This window comes from Ambystoma mexicanum, chromosome 5p (assembly GCF_040938575.1).
Source record: "Ambystoma mexicanum isolate Mex_15411 chromosome 5p, UKY_AmexF1_1, whole genome shotgun sequence".
NCBI classification, from domain to species: domain Eukaryota; kingdom Metazoa; phylum Chordata; class Amphibia; order Caudata; family Ambystomatidae; genus Ambystoma; species Ambystoma mexicanum.
In genome coordinates, this window is record NC_090930.1 from 759608199 (window position 1) to 759623002 (window position 14804).

The 14804-nt window shown below is 45.4% G+C and overlaps 1 protein-coding gene across 27 annotated transcripts in view; it reads right to left on the reverse strand.

The window, feature by feature from the left end:
• The window catches only part of CLASP2 (cytoplasmic linker associated protein 2), a 2478243-nt gene that overhangs the window by 2286887 nt on the left and 176552 nt on the right, over positions 1–14804 (reverse strand). For all 27 annotated transcript variants that reach the window (XM_069613152.1, XM_069613157.1, XM_069613154.1 and 24 more), the window contains exon 3: positions 3066–3169. In XM_069613152.1, coding sequence (XP_069469253.1) covers positions 3066–3169 — 104 coding nt within the window. The remainder of the gene's footprint in view (positions 1–3065; positions 3170–14804) is intronic.

Sequence of the window (14804 nt, forward strand, 5' to 3'; positions counted from 1 at the left end):
AAGCTAAAACAAGTTCCTGTGTGTCAGACATTACCCAGTAGGCAGGAGCTACCACTAGGGAACCAGGCGCCAGAAAATAGCACACTTACCTCTGTATGACATGCACAATAACTTTTGCACATTATGTATGGTCAATTATATTTGAAGGTGTACTAGATTGTTTTGTTACATTCTGAAACACCCACCGGTATTGTCACATGTGCAGGTTTGTAAGGCACCAGTTGTCCTGGGGAGCCAAACGTAGCTCCTGGCAACTGTTGGGTGTAAGTTAAACAGGCTCCCCTAGGGTAGAAGCAGGAGCGTAATAGCTCCAAGCTCTCAGCAATTTCAAACCCCGCTCCAATGCTGCTGTATTTGAAGCTGCAGTTTGTCTTAGTCTAGATCCATTTGGTTAACAAAGCAAGTTAACAAATAAAGCTCTTCAGGTGATTCTACTCAAACCTCAGCAATACCCCAATGGCACTCAAATTGCAATAACTGATTTGGTTTGTCTGGGCTCTCAGTATGGCTTCCGACTAATTTTATTCAGCAGGCTCCACTGCAGTGCTTGACCTCAGTTATCTGCTCCTCCAGTGTTTCAACAAATTACCCTTTGGCACTGGTAATCCTGGCACACATGTTCTGGACTAAACTCTTCATTTTGACTAACTTTGCAGCCATTCTAGTGGTGGTTTTTATCCTTTGTCACATTTATAAATGGGCCTGTTTTGAGGGGAAAGAGCCTCAATCCCACAGTCTCCTCTCTAGGACTGTCCCTTTTGTATTTCTTGGATCCTGCATAGATTTTCCAATTTTGTCTGACACAGGCCTTTGATGACTGGCTAATGCCTTTGGCAAATGTAATCCAGCTTTGTGCCCTGGTGCCTCATTCTAACTTTCATTTGTTTTGGTCTTTATGTTTTATCCCCTGCGGCTTTCCACAGGGTGCAGCGCCTTCTCTGTCTCATTACATGATTGTGGCACCCTTCCTCCTTTGGCCAACATATACTAGCGCCCAAATAGGGTTGATTTAGCCCCCCGCACCCTCAACCAGGTCCTGTTGCGCACAGCAAGGTACTCAGTGGATCATCTTAAGTTGTTGAGATCCTCACTGGCATCCTAGACCAGAGCATCTAATCAGTAGGCCAGTTGTCCAAATGTTAGGTCATATCTCATCCTGCGATTGTGCGCAGCCACCGCACAGGTTGGAATCTGGGAGCACAGGCCCCAGACCACAGAATGCATCAGAGCAAGCTACAGTAGCCAAACAGAGGTTGTTGGAATCCGGCAATTAAAACTGACCTCAATAATGAGGAGAGATGAGAGATTTTCATCTGCTGCTTCTGGCCATTGTCCAGCAATGAAACGTCAAAGAACAAACATCTCTCTACTTGATCCGCTCCTCCGTGGCATGCTTGCGCAGGGGAGGGTGGGGTTCCAGTTTTAAATAGGGCCAGCAACTGCCCCTTGATTCCGTCTCTCATGATTTCCTATTTATAAGGAAGAGAACAATAGCTATGCGTCTCCACGCTGGAAATAGGGTGATTGATGGCTCTTGATCATCAGTTCATAACTAAAGCAAATCATGCACCCTGCTAGCGCTTAGCATATCTGTGCATGGCCTACTGTGCTCTAGCATGACTAAGCACAAATGCCAGGAAATAACAGTGAACTCAAGCCCCCCCCTTTAATTAAGATGCCAGTTATGAATTGTTGCTTGTTTAAGTCGCACCTTATAAGAGAAAATGTTATGTAGTTCAATGTAATCAATCTTCACAAAGCATGTGCATGTATCAAGCATGCTGCAATAATAGCAATCAGGGCAAACAAGCGGTCAGCCCGAACAGCAGAAAGATAGCATAAGCTATAGTCATTTTGGGTGAAAAACAACCAACTGTTTTGTAGGTTCAATGCACACAATTTTAAAAGCACATTTCCTGCTCTCAGTCTGTACATCACGCCCTGTCTAAATAAAGCAAAGCAAACACTATTGTACTTGTGTAGGAAAGAAAACCAGCTCAAAGATAACTACTTACCTTGCATTGGCTCAGACCTTCTCTTGTCTTATCTACTCTACCCAGCACACTAGCGAAGCTTGCACCATCCGAATACAACTGCTCTGTTACCCTGCCTCTCTAGAAGTGGCCTATATATTAATCGTCTGACAAAAATGGCGGCTGTAAGATGAAAAATTCCAATGTCCATTCTAGAAGCCATTCGGTCCACATAACCTCTGTAGAGTGAGGCATTTTGAAACTTTTTTGTACCTTCACCTTTTCAACTCTTAGTTCATGCGTTCTGAGAAGAGTCCGTTACAAAGAATTTAGCTCTCTACTCGGCTCCTGGAAAACTTCCTCTATTTGTCTAGCAAGTGAATCCAACAGCAATAAATCCATATGCTGAGGTCCGACTGCATCCTGTTCGTTTCAGCACAAATTGCTTTTTATTTTCTAAACGTATAAACGTATAAACCTATGACTAAACGTGGATGCAGCTTGCCTGCGTTATCCTCTATTGGTCTAGAGGGTCAAATTAACAGGAATTTAATTATAAATAATGTTGCTATGGATTGTGCCTGCTTGCTGAGTGCAGCCATAACATTGCTCTCTGTTCCCAACTTTACAGAACTTTTATTAATACATGGTACAAGTGCATTATAATGTGCTGTGCTCACAATTCTTTATACAACTTTCACCAAGCATATATTATCATGCACATTTACAGTTTGTCACAGCAGTCTAAACCCATAGATGTGAATTGATGTCATTGTTTGTGTGGTCATAGTAACAGCCATAATATCACAGCCTCATCTTTGACTTTTTCTCTAGAGACTGTCTTGCTTGGCTACCATGCCACGCTCCCTGCTGGAGCACTACTTATCGTTTTCCTCATTGAAGAGCAGCATAAAACGTATTTACACATCAAACATTACCAAACTTCCAGGAATCATTTTTGGCTAGCTTAAAATTTGCTCTTACTGGATTTGGGTACCAAAACCATCACAATGTCTTCGTGAAAGTCTTCACATACTGCAAAAGGACAACATGAAAAGGACAGTGGTCATGATTTTGACAAATCATTCTTACCATTGGAGGAGCTGTCTGTTCCATTAGTTTCAAAATAAGATTTTGGGATTGTTCTCGAACTTGATCTTTTGCATCGCCCAATCGGTCCACCAGTGCAGTAAGAACTATAAAAAGAATTATTTTGGAGCAGTTATGTTTATGCATCTCAACTATGTTGAATGTAATTTCATACATAGGCATAGTTATTAAAATGTATAAACATTAAATGGTGTTCCACACAGTGAAGTTAACATAATTGGGGAATCATAGAAACATAAAAATTACCTAGTGCAGCAATGGATCTCTTATCCCAGAGGCGTCATCGCATTGGCAACTTTGGTAAACTTTGTATCGGGGGATGGCAGGTTTAGCCAAGTAACATTTTCTACTGTATACATGTGGGTGGCACTGAGACGAGTTCCATATGCCAGAGATACTGGGATTGTAGCACAAGTTTCCAGACAGTAGTATCCTATAGACAGATGGCATACCCAGCTTTCTACCCAATAGAACGCATTCCACATATCCCAGTAAATTTGCACCGTTGTCAGTCTCCCCTGGAACTATACTAGTAATGTCACTGCCTCTTCCTGGCATGTTACACTGTCCTGATCAACTATTTGTTAGTACAAAGGCAATCAGTTCTGCACTAAAACCGATCAGTCATGTCTATTCATTATCAGTCTTCCTCAGCCAGGCCTTTAATAGAACGCCTCTGCCTTCCTTAACTTTACCTATGGTGAGCTACTATCTCCCACGGGGTTTCACAGAGAAGGCCCAAAGCCTACTCTGACTGTGGGGAGGAACTGTAAGTGGACTAACAGGCAGGCAGAAAAAATGGTAAGTAAAAATATAAATAAAACAAGGATGGGGTAGGAGCCAGATTATCTGTGCATGGTGGTTGGGGTGACAGGAGGGAAAACATGATGTTATTGAGTCATGTAATGTACTGTCTGTTAAGCCGCCCCCCCACACCTCCAAGAAATCACACTACTTTTCTGTGCTTTATCAAAAAACTGCCATAGTGAAAGACTAGAACTAGTATGCAATGTTGAAATGTGCCATTTTGTTCCTACTGCTATATGCTCCATTTTGTGTGATACATAAGCATCTGCTACCAACATTACTGATGTCTTGTAGATGAATGTAATAGCAATATTGATGTGATGCAAGTTGAGTCCTCAATTTTAACAAATTACATGTCATCCCTAGGCACACTTGAACAGCATGCCACTGCACCCCTTACCAGATTCATTTTCTGCACCACATAATGCACTGCAAACATTGATGTTGATATCTTACACCTATTCTTTCAATAGGACATAATAAAAGGCAGAGCTTGAAATTACAAAAATGCATACAATGTTTAAGCACATTACAATCAACTATTCACTTGTCAAAGCATTCTCGTTTATCACTTTTGCATGTTCACAACCGCTACACTACACAGTGAACTGTGAGCCAAATGCTATGCCACCTGTGTCCACCACCGCTGAAAATAAGACCCCCTGTGTAAAAGCTGTGATTTGCAATTCTTCTACCAACATTTTGAGTGCTAGTGTGCCAAATGCTATGCCACCTGTGTCCACCACCGCTGAAAATGAGACCCCCAGTGTAAAATCTGTGATTTGTAATTCTTCTACCACCATTTTGAATGCTAGTGTGCCAAATGCTATGCCACATGTGTCCACCACCGCTGAAAATGTGACCCCCAGTGTAAAATCTGGGTTGTGCATCTCCCCTAACACCCAGAGCTCAACCCCCCCTCCACCAAACCCTCTCTCATCATGAACCCCCTCTCAGCCACTACTGAACCCCACCTGAAATGCGCCATGATTAACGCTAGGTCCATCAATGCCCACGCCCTAGACATCCACGACCTCCTAACCTCCCACGACCTAGATCTACTCATGATCTCAGAAACATGGCTACATGAGGCCTCCGGCCCGGCGCTATCCCTCGCCCTACCCCCTGGCTATTCCATAACTAGACAAGACCGCCTCTCCAAAGGTGGAGGTGTAGCAATTATTGCCAGAGACTCGCTCTCTATCAGAAAGGTAGAGAAATCCCTGACCAACAACAACAGCGACTACCTCCAAGTCAAAATAACCCTCTCTCCCCACTGCACCATTACTGTGCACACTAACGCCCTCCAGGCCCAACAGGAGACTTCCAAGCCTCTCTCATCGACCTCCTCTCTGACAACCTCAAAAAACAGTCTAAAGCCATTCTTCTCGGGGATGTCAACCTAGGGCTCCGGGATAGTAAGGACGTAGCAGCCAAATCCCTTGACTCTGCCTTCAATGCTCTAGGCTACAAGAACACCATCCTTAGCCCAACTCACACTCCGGGCAGAACGCTCGACTGGATAGCACAGCACAACTGCCCACTCATCATCACAGGTAACAATCCCACCCCGTGGTCTGACCACCAAATCATCACCTTTAGCATCCTCACCACTAGCTCCCCTGCTGCCCCCTTACCTCAACCGCTCCCACCTTGCCTCGCCAGAAGCTCCCGCCAGCTCACTAAGGAAAGGCTACTGCCCTTCCTCCAAGGCCCAGCCTTCAGACCACCTTTTTCATCAGACCCAGAAACACTCGCAACAACCTATGATACTGCCATCAAAGCAGCTATCAACTCCATTGCCCCTCTCAAACCTCGCAAATCCAAACCCACTACCCATTCCAACTCTTGGTTCACCCCTGAGCTCCTCACACTCCGCAACGAGAAAAAAGCTGCACTCACACAGTGGCAAACGTCCCACTCTGAAAAAGACAAGATGATCTTTAAAGCCCTATCCACCAAATACAAAAAGGCAATCACCCAAGCAAAGGCCAAATCCTTTGAATCCAGAATCTCGGAAGCCCAATCTAGCACAAAAGAAATCTTCGCCATTTTCAGAGAGCTCGAGACACCCACTCCCGCCCCCCAGAATTTCACCAATCTAAAGACAAAGACTGGTGTGACAAAATACAAACGGCCATGCAAACCAAATTAAGCCTCCTCAAAAGCAAAATACTAGCCACTAAACAAGCCCTACCCAGTATGCATATCCCTATCCCACCACCTGCCCTGGATCCCCCCCTACCCTTCTCCTTCAAACCCATTCAAGAAAAAGACATCATCAACATTATGAGGAACATCAAGCCCTCTAACTGCAAAGGTGATGCATGCCCAGCCCAGCCCAGCGCTAGCTCCCTTCATAACAGCCTTTGTGAATGCCTCCTTTACCACAGGGAAAGTCCCCGCCTCATTCAAGGAAGCTTGGGTCCGCCCTCTTTTGAAAAAAACAACTCTCGATCCCACCTCCCCCAACAACTACAGACCCATCACCACTGTCCCATTCCTCCTCAAAATATTGGACAAAGCAGCCTACTTGCAGGTCCAGCACTTCATTGAAGAGAACAAACTCCTTTGACTCCGCCAATCTGGCGTCCGCCCCAGACACGGGACCGAAACCGCCCTACTTGACTTGAAAAACCAAATGGACGATGCTAGAGACATGGGTAAAACAGCACTTCTCCTACTCCTTGACCTATCTGCGGCATTCGACCTCGTGGATCATGGCGTCCTATGCCACCACCTTTCCTCCACTGCCAAATTCTCCCCAGAGGCCACAGCATGGATCACCTCCTTCTTACAAGACAGAACCATGCAAGTATTCTCTGACCTAGCAGCCGCATCACCAACTATTATACTTTGTGGTGTAACCCAAGGTTCCTGTCTCTCCCCCACCCTGTACAACATCTTCACACGACCCCTCTTCCTCATCCTCGACGCTATGGGCATCTCATACATCAACTACGCCGACGACACCCAGATCCTCCTCACTCTCACAGGTAACTATGACACCGCCTCCCTGACCCTCAACAACCTCTACAACACCATCCAAGCCTGGATGGCAGACAACGGACTAAGCCTCAACTCTGACAAGACGGAACTCCTCTTGGTAGGTTCCCCCGACACGCTAAAAAATCTAGATGCCCAATTCAGCCACTTCACCATTGACTCCATTAAAATCCCGGTCTCCGATTCTGTCAAAACTCTGGGAGTCTACCTGGACTCCAGCCTATCCATGGATAGACAAGTCAACGCAATAGCATCCGCAGCTGCATATCATGCCAAACTTATCAATGCAATCAGGCCCTTTCCCTCCAAAGAGAACTGCACCAACATAGCCAGAGCCATCAGCGGCTCCAGGCTAGACTACTGCAACGTACTCTTTCTAGGAACCTCCATCAAAAACTTAGAGAGACTACAAGTAATACAGAACAATGCTCTCCGGGCAGCCCAAGGCATTGCTAAAAGAGAACACATCTCTGAAGCCAGAAAACTAGCCCACTGGCTCCCAATAAAGGAAAGGATCGTATTCAAAGCCCTAACACTGACCCACAAGTGCATTCACTTCACTGCTCCAGCATACCTCTCTCAAAGGATCCACCCTGTCTCCGCTACCAGGCCAACCAGATCACCGTACACCAACATGCTCTCTGTGCCACTAGTAAAAAGAGTAAAAGCGGGTGGATCCAGCTTCCCCTATCTCGCGCCCACTCACTGGAATGCCCTACCTCCCACTATCCGTGGTGAGGACTCCCTCACCACCTTCCGCAAAACACTGAAAACTACCCTCTTCACATAAAGACCGACACATCAGCACAAATACTTATCATATATGTTGTAATATACAACCAAATGCAATATTTGTAACAACAGTATGATTTCTTGTACTATTCATAATGTGTCAACAATCGCTACCATGTGTACCATGTAACTAAGTTATTGCAAGTAACAGCGCCTCAATGCCCTTGGACTGCTTGCGCGCTATATAAATATAAATAAATAAATAATTACACTGATAATTTTACATTATGTGCCAGTCTATGGACCTATCAACCTTTTGTGGACTTGTGCAGAAGAAAACTGCAGATTTTATTTTTCGGTGGGGGCCAGGCAGCTGAGGGACGCAATTCCAGTGCGGGTGACAACTGGCAAAAGCGTGCGAGTTGAGAGCTACGGTAAACTTAGTTATATTTATTGGAGAGAAAGGCCCAAGGCTATATATACGGATAAAACAGTGTCTTGCAATAGTTAAAAGTGAAAAGCGAGCAGGCGGTGAGCCAAATCGTAGTGAGGGACTATACCAGTGCTAACAGGCCAAACATGGGACAGTACACACTGGCAACACATTTCATACATTAACAGTTGATCATATTTATACATTGCTTAGATTCATTTAAAACGTCTTCCTTGGAGTGGCAAACTAGGTACTATGGGGAGATTATTATTCCAGTCTAGGTTTCTGGTGCCCCATCCAGGATAGATGTTTTTGAGAGCAGTCTTGGAAGCCTGTGTGATGTGCATGCTTTTTGTATAGCAGGAATCAAGAGTTCCACTGATAGAAGGCAAGAAAATTGAAGGCATGGAAGAGGTGGGCATCAAAGAGAGGGAGAGGTTGGGAGATTGAGCAGGGCCTTCACCTGCTGGGCATGAGGTGGTGAATAAAGTGAGGAATTTTTAACAATATTAGGGGTGGGAGCAGACAACCTATGAGCGAATGTCATTGTAAAGAGGAACTTTAATAGGGCCCGGTGTTGCATAGAGATCCATGGAATGAATGCGGTAGAGGTGAAGAGAGGAACATGGGAGGTTGTTGAGAGTGCAAATATAGTTTAGTCTTTTGTAGAGGGTGACAAGGCTAGAGAGAAATTCAGAGACGCTTCAACAGTAATCAAGACTGAGGACAAGAGTGCAAATCAACTTTTGGGTAGAGCGGAAGGTGAAGTGGGTACAGATCTTGTGTTCATGGATTAGATTTATCCTGGCAGCAGAGTAAGTACAGGTGATGCATTGTTAAAGCTGTATTTCACTTTCGGACAACCAGGTTGTGAACCTTGCGAATGGTGTGCGGAAACGAGGGGGCATAGGATTAGAGATAGGGCGGAGGACATGGAAAGCTGGAAAGCAGATGACAATGGTCTTAAGAGTTGAGCAAAAGGTAATGAATTGCAATCCAATGGTGGATAACAGCTTGATATATGGGAGTATAGTTCATGGGTGATGGATGAAAAAGAAATGGCTATGATTTGGGTGTCAATGATGAATAAATAGATGGTAGAAAAAGCCAAAAAGAACAAAAGGTTTCCCAAGAGGAGGCATAACGTTGAAGAGGAGTGGGTGTAGTACAAACCCCTTCGGCTCAATAACAGGGGTGAGGGAGTAACATTATTGTATGAGATGGAAGAGGAGTAAGTAATTCGATCGAGAGCAGAGCCATGAATGCCAATGTTAGAGAGGTTAAGTAGAAGAGAAGGGTGATTGACCGTGCCAGACGCACTAGAGATCAAGGGATTGAGAACTGATGAGAAATTTGGAGTAGTGGGCAGACCAAAGGAAGTAACAAGTGGCATTTTTAAAATTAGCCTACTGTAAAAACCCGTTTGTAGGGTGGGAAGGGTCACATAATCGGTAGGTCTCCAGATAAGAAACATAATTAAACACTACATGCTCTAGGACTATGGAGTAAAGTAGAAGGAGAGAGATAAGAGGATAGTTCGCACTAAGAGGTTAACTAAACAGGGCAGTAGACCACTCGGCAAATTCCCAGGTGACATAACATGCAGTCCTGCTCTTCATTCACAAATGTCAAGCTGTTTAACACTTCCTTTGGAGCCCTGTATCATCTTGTCACCGGCTGATCCTGGAGCAAAACAAGCTTCATTCTCCACCGTACATTCTTCCATAGACCTAGCACTCGCAAATGAGGAGACGCAGGAACCATTTGGGGACCGCCTTCAATTCAGTAGAGCCTCTATGGTGTAGCCACTCAAACAGCTTAGATCAACAACTTCAGCTTAGCAACCTAGGAATAGTAGTGCCTAACACCACGCAACTACCGTCAAACACCGATGTTCGTGTTAACCCACAATTCCAATCTACTTTGAGAAATAAAGGGGCATATATGGCTTGCACTGTGTCCTCTTCTAATATCAGCTCTGTGCTCCCCCACAAAAAATGCATGCATTTTGGGAGACATCCAGGCAATAAAGTTTGACTTTCTGAGGACATAAGGGGGGAAGAGGGAGGTCATTTCTAGCCTTGGATCTTTAGTCCCCATTTCATTTCGCTCACTAAATTCTAGCTCTGTGTACTATGCCGTTTGCTTTATTGCCACACTATGATTGCACCTCCAGCCTCAATCTCATTTTCCCTATACTCCCCGCTCTCGGTCTTCGCCCTGCACATGAGACATTTTACACAGTTACTAACCTTCACTTACTCATCATCATCATCATCGTTCACCTCGTTAAAATTTCGACAACTCTTCAGAATACATTCATTCACAATAAGAAGAATGAGATGGAGATTGTATAGATTCAATATAAAATGAAGCGATTGTGCATAAGTGCACTGAGAAAACTGACTCGCAAACCTCCATGAAGTAATGGTTCCACAGAAGGAGCGGGATACAATGCATGCGCAGTTTCACAGTGCTCCTAGATAGAGACTTGTTTCTGCAAAGGTGCAGACGCTGCCTTCTTTCCAGTAGCATCATAATAGGAGGTCCTCTCCATTATGGTAGAATTAAAATGTGGGTTCCTACAGGAAGCAGCCCTTGGATGTCTAAAGTATGGATCACTTACCCTAGCCAGGTATCAGCATCAGGTGCTGCTGCTACTCTTCTGTGCTTCACCTACTAAAAAGACGGCTATTTAAATCCTACGAGCTGCCCTCATTTTCCCCATCTGGAACAGTGTTGGGCTGTTACTGACAGAAGCTATTACTCCAACAGCAACGCCTACTCGTTTGCAGAGTTGCCTGTACTAATTTTTCTGAGTTTGGCTAGTTGCCACTCTAATGTACATTTCACTGCATTTGACAATCAGGTTTTTAAGTGATGACAGGCGCTTCCCACTCTCCTGCCTTAACTTAAGGCAATTTACCCCATAGTCACGCAAAAGTAGTTTCTGTGTACTAGTGCGCGCAAACACCATCAGTCTGTTTTTCATTTCTTCATGGGCATCCTCAATTTTATTTTTTTTAGATTTAGCTTTTCTCTTTCCGCTCCATTTTAATACTCAAACAATAGCATTACAATTCATTTCTATGCGTTAATGGTTGAGACAGTTGACTGGGAACTCATTTTTTCTGCATGATGTATAGTGACTTGAAGATAATGTGCTCTCTGACTAGGAGCCAATGGTAATTTTTTCTGACAGCAGCGATATGTTTGTGTCGTGGGATATTGAGCGCCGCTCACACGGCATTGTTCTGGATCACCTGTAGTTTTGCAATGTTCCGGCAAGAAGTGCCAGCAAACAGTGAATTACAGTAATCCAGCCTTGATCCTATGATTGCATGAGCAATAGTGAGACAGCAGCCCTGTGAGAGGACGGACCTGGCGGCATTGATCAGTTTAGTTGTGTGCGTCGATGAAGAGGCTATAGCATTCACTTGGCGCATGAGCAAGAGTAAGCGTCAAGGTACACGCCAAGGGTTTTCACTCATGAGACAGGAATTTGGATGCCATCAATGCAGAAAGATGTGTATTGGGCATTCAGATTCTTGATTACAGCCAACAGCCCCACCAGGAGCAGTGATGTCTTTTTCGTTGTTAAGATCGAGGTGGGGAGTGGCCATTCAAGCCTGTGTTGTAGCATAAACCTTGTTTAGTGAGCGGGTGTCTTCGGCATAGTTAGTGTAGGATATGCCAATGGAGTCAAGTAGATCGAAGAGGGGCATGGTAAATATGTAGTAAAGGGTTGGGGGACACAACCTTGGTGGACTCTGCAGGGTATGGGAGCAGGTGGGGGGACTGTGGTCATGGACCTGCCTTCGAGGAAGGAGGCCACCCATTCTGTTGCTTCAGGCGAGGAGTGTGCTGCAGCCGTGAGGCATTGGCCGAGGACCTGGTGGTTGACTAGATCGAAAGCAGCCGAGAGATTCAGGAGAAGGAGGATGGCAGATTTCCTGTGATCTCATCAAGCTGATTTTTTAGATCAAGCAAGGCAGCTTCATTGCTGTGGCCAGGTCGGAAGCCAGACTGTCGTGCGGCCAGGATGTGGTGGGTTTCCAGGAACTGTTGGATACGTGTCCAAGCTGGGGGCAGGGAGGGACCAGCCTGTGTGGTATGCTCCATGGGTGAGATGGTGAAGGAAACTATGTGGTCAGACCAGGGGCATGGTGTGTTAGCATAGATGGCTACCTGGCAGTTGGGGTTGGCTACCCAAACTAGTGGGTAGCCCTTCATGTGGGTAGAACTGTGGACAAAGTGTCTGAAGCCAAGGGCATGGAGTGAATTTGCTATGGTAGATGCATACAAGTCAGACGGGTCATTGAGCCCAAGGTTCAGGTCCCCTAGGAGGATTTTTCTAGAGGTATGCTTGATATTAACACCCACAGCATGCATGAGATCCTCCTCAAAAGTTATGATGGGGCCACAAGGTCGGTAGACGACAAAGATGGTCATGGTGTCAGTGTGTGAGAGGGTCAACTTAGCTGAGAGTAGCAGTTACTAGCCATAGGTACTGTGGCATGTCTGATGGGGATGGAATCTTTGGCAATTGGCAATCAATGCTACCCCATCGCCTCTAGGAGAGGGTCTGTTGGTTCTGTAGGTGACATAGCCAGAGGGGATGGTAAGGGATAATGCTGAGCCAGAGGCTGGGTGCTGCCAGGTTTCTGCGACAGCAAGGCAGTCTAGGTTGTGGGTGCTGATGAGGTAGGTCATTTATATCATAGGCATGTACAGGGGTAGATCTGGCATTGATCAGAGCCCCTATTACGAGAGTAGAGGTTGAGTCCAGCTTGTTGGAAATGGGTGATGTATTCAGATTTGGGACCGCAGGAACGATTGGAGTGACTTTAAGGCCCTGGAAAGGTCTTCCAGTATAGGATTAAGAGTTTTTGAGTGCTCGAGGGGCAGGGTCTGGATATGCTTTGATAGCTTGGTGGTCTGGGCACTGTTTCTTGGCAGTGTGCTGTTATGTGAAGAACAAGACTTTGGGTAAGAAATGTTCCGGTTGGGTCTCAAGGACATGGCGGGGTAAGAATGTTGTCCAAGTCGGCTGCTCCTAACCTGACTTGATTGAGGGCATGATATGGCCAGAGAGTGGGGTGCATTTACAGACCCTAAACATAAATCCCCGTCACCTGAAAAGCTGCATTAAACATTGCCACCAAAAACGGCTGTGCTTTGCTTTCCCTGGCGCATGTGGGGCAAGCATTCGAGCACCTTTCATCAATAACCGCCCTGCATTTGCTTTTCTTCCATTTGAATGACAAAAAGTTAAACAGTTCACCAAAAACTGCCCTGCGTTCCTCGGATTTCACCTAAATGACAAGTAGTATGCATTATATCCAGAAATGGCTGCGTTTGACTTTTAATGCACATGAGGGCCCAGAAATTCAACACTCCACGAGAAACGGCTTTGTTTTCCCTTTTTATGTGAACCGCAGCATGTTACACACAGCAAAAGAAAAATGACTTCAAAGCCACAGAGAAAAGACAGCAGCCCTTCAGAGAAATCCGTGGAGGGGTTGGCGGGGGGGGGGGGGGTTGGGAGGGGTGAGATAAAATAAAGCACGGTACATTGTATTTTCCCCCCACAAGACTGCAATCACCGTTGAAGTGGCCCACAACACCAGACAAACCAGTTTGGTCTAAAGCAGGAAACTTCACAAGGAAATGCCCTGCTCTCACAAAGTCCCACCTACCAGTGAACTATTCTGCAGTAACCTGTGATGCGATTAAGGGTGACATAATTCCCTGCTCCGTCATACTCAAAGGCAGAGGCTCAGGGAGGACAAAGAAAGCGAAGTGTGGATGGAGCATGACTAGGAGGGGTGGGCCCTTCCTGCAACCCCTACTAAAGATGAGCTCACGACTTCAAAGAAAGTCGTAAAAATCTCTGGTTGCAAGCTGACCCGGGAAGGCTGTGGGGGATGATGCGCCCCTCCCAGAGAGGAGGACAGATCCTTTCCATTGACACTTAAAGATTGATTTAAATGTAGGCATTTTTCGCAGCACTCAGAATAAAAAATAATTTAGTTTTATGCTATTTCTCCATGCAATTTCCAGGCGGTTCTTTAGACACTAAGTGCATGTTCTTATGACTTTGTGGACTGAAATGGTAAGAAAAAACTAGTTTGGCTGATTTAAAAATGGGACAAATATGACAGTTGGTGTAAAGATGGAGATGCACATTATTAATATGCTTGATCCTTTGCAGAGTTATAACTGGTATACATTGTGTGAAAAGGACAAAAGTGTGCCAAATGGAAAAGATACATCGTACAGATTTGGCAATCGATTTATCTAAATCTCCATGACCAGCCACAACTGTGTATCTGGTTCACCTGGCCGGGGAGAGTATAAATATGAAGTTACAAGGCATAACTAAATTTTGATAAAAAGTTGACCTGAGAACAAAACTGTAATAAATGCCAAACAGACAGATGGTGCTCTCTCCCCTTAACCAATGACGCCAGCGGGCGGAGAGAAGAATGGTAGGCTGTCCTATCCCAGGGTAGGAGTAATTCTAGAGTACTCCCCCTAGATTGCAAAGTGAATGATGTCATTTGGGCTATATAAGGGGGGACTGTACTAGACAGACAGAAAGACACAAATCCAGGGGAGACAGGAGAAGGAGGACGGCGAGGAGGCAGCTGAACCATACCAAGGGGAGTACAGAGACCAGACCCTTGCCTAGCTGTCCAGAGTGTCCCGAGATCCAGCTGGCTTTCCAGAATCCCAAACCA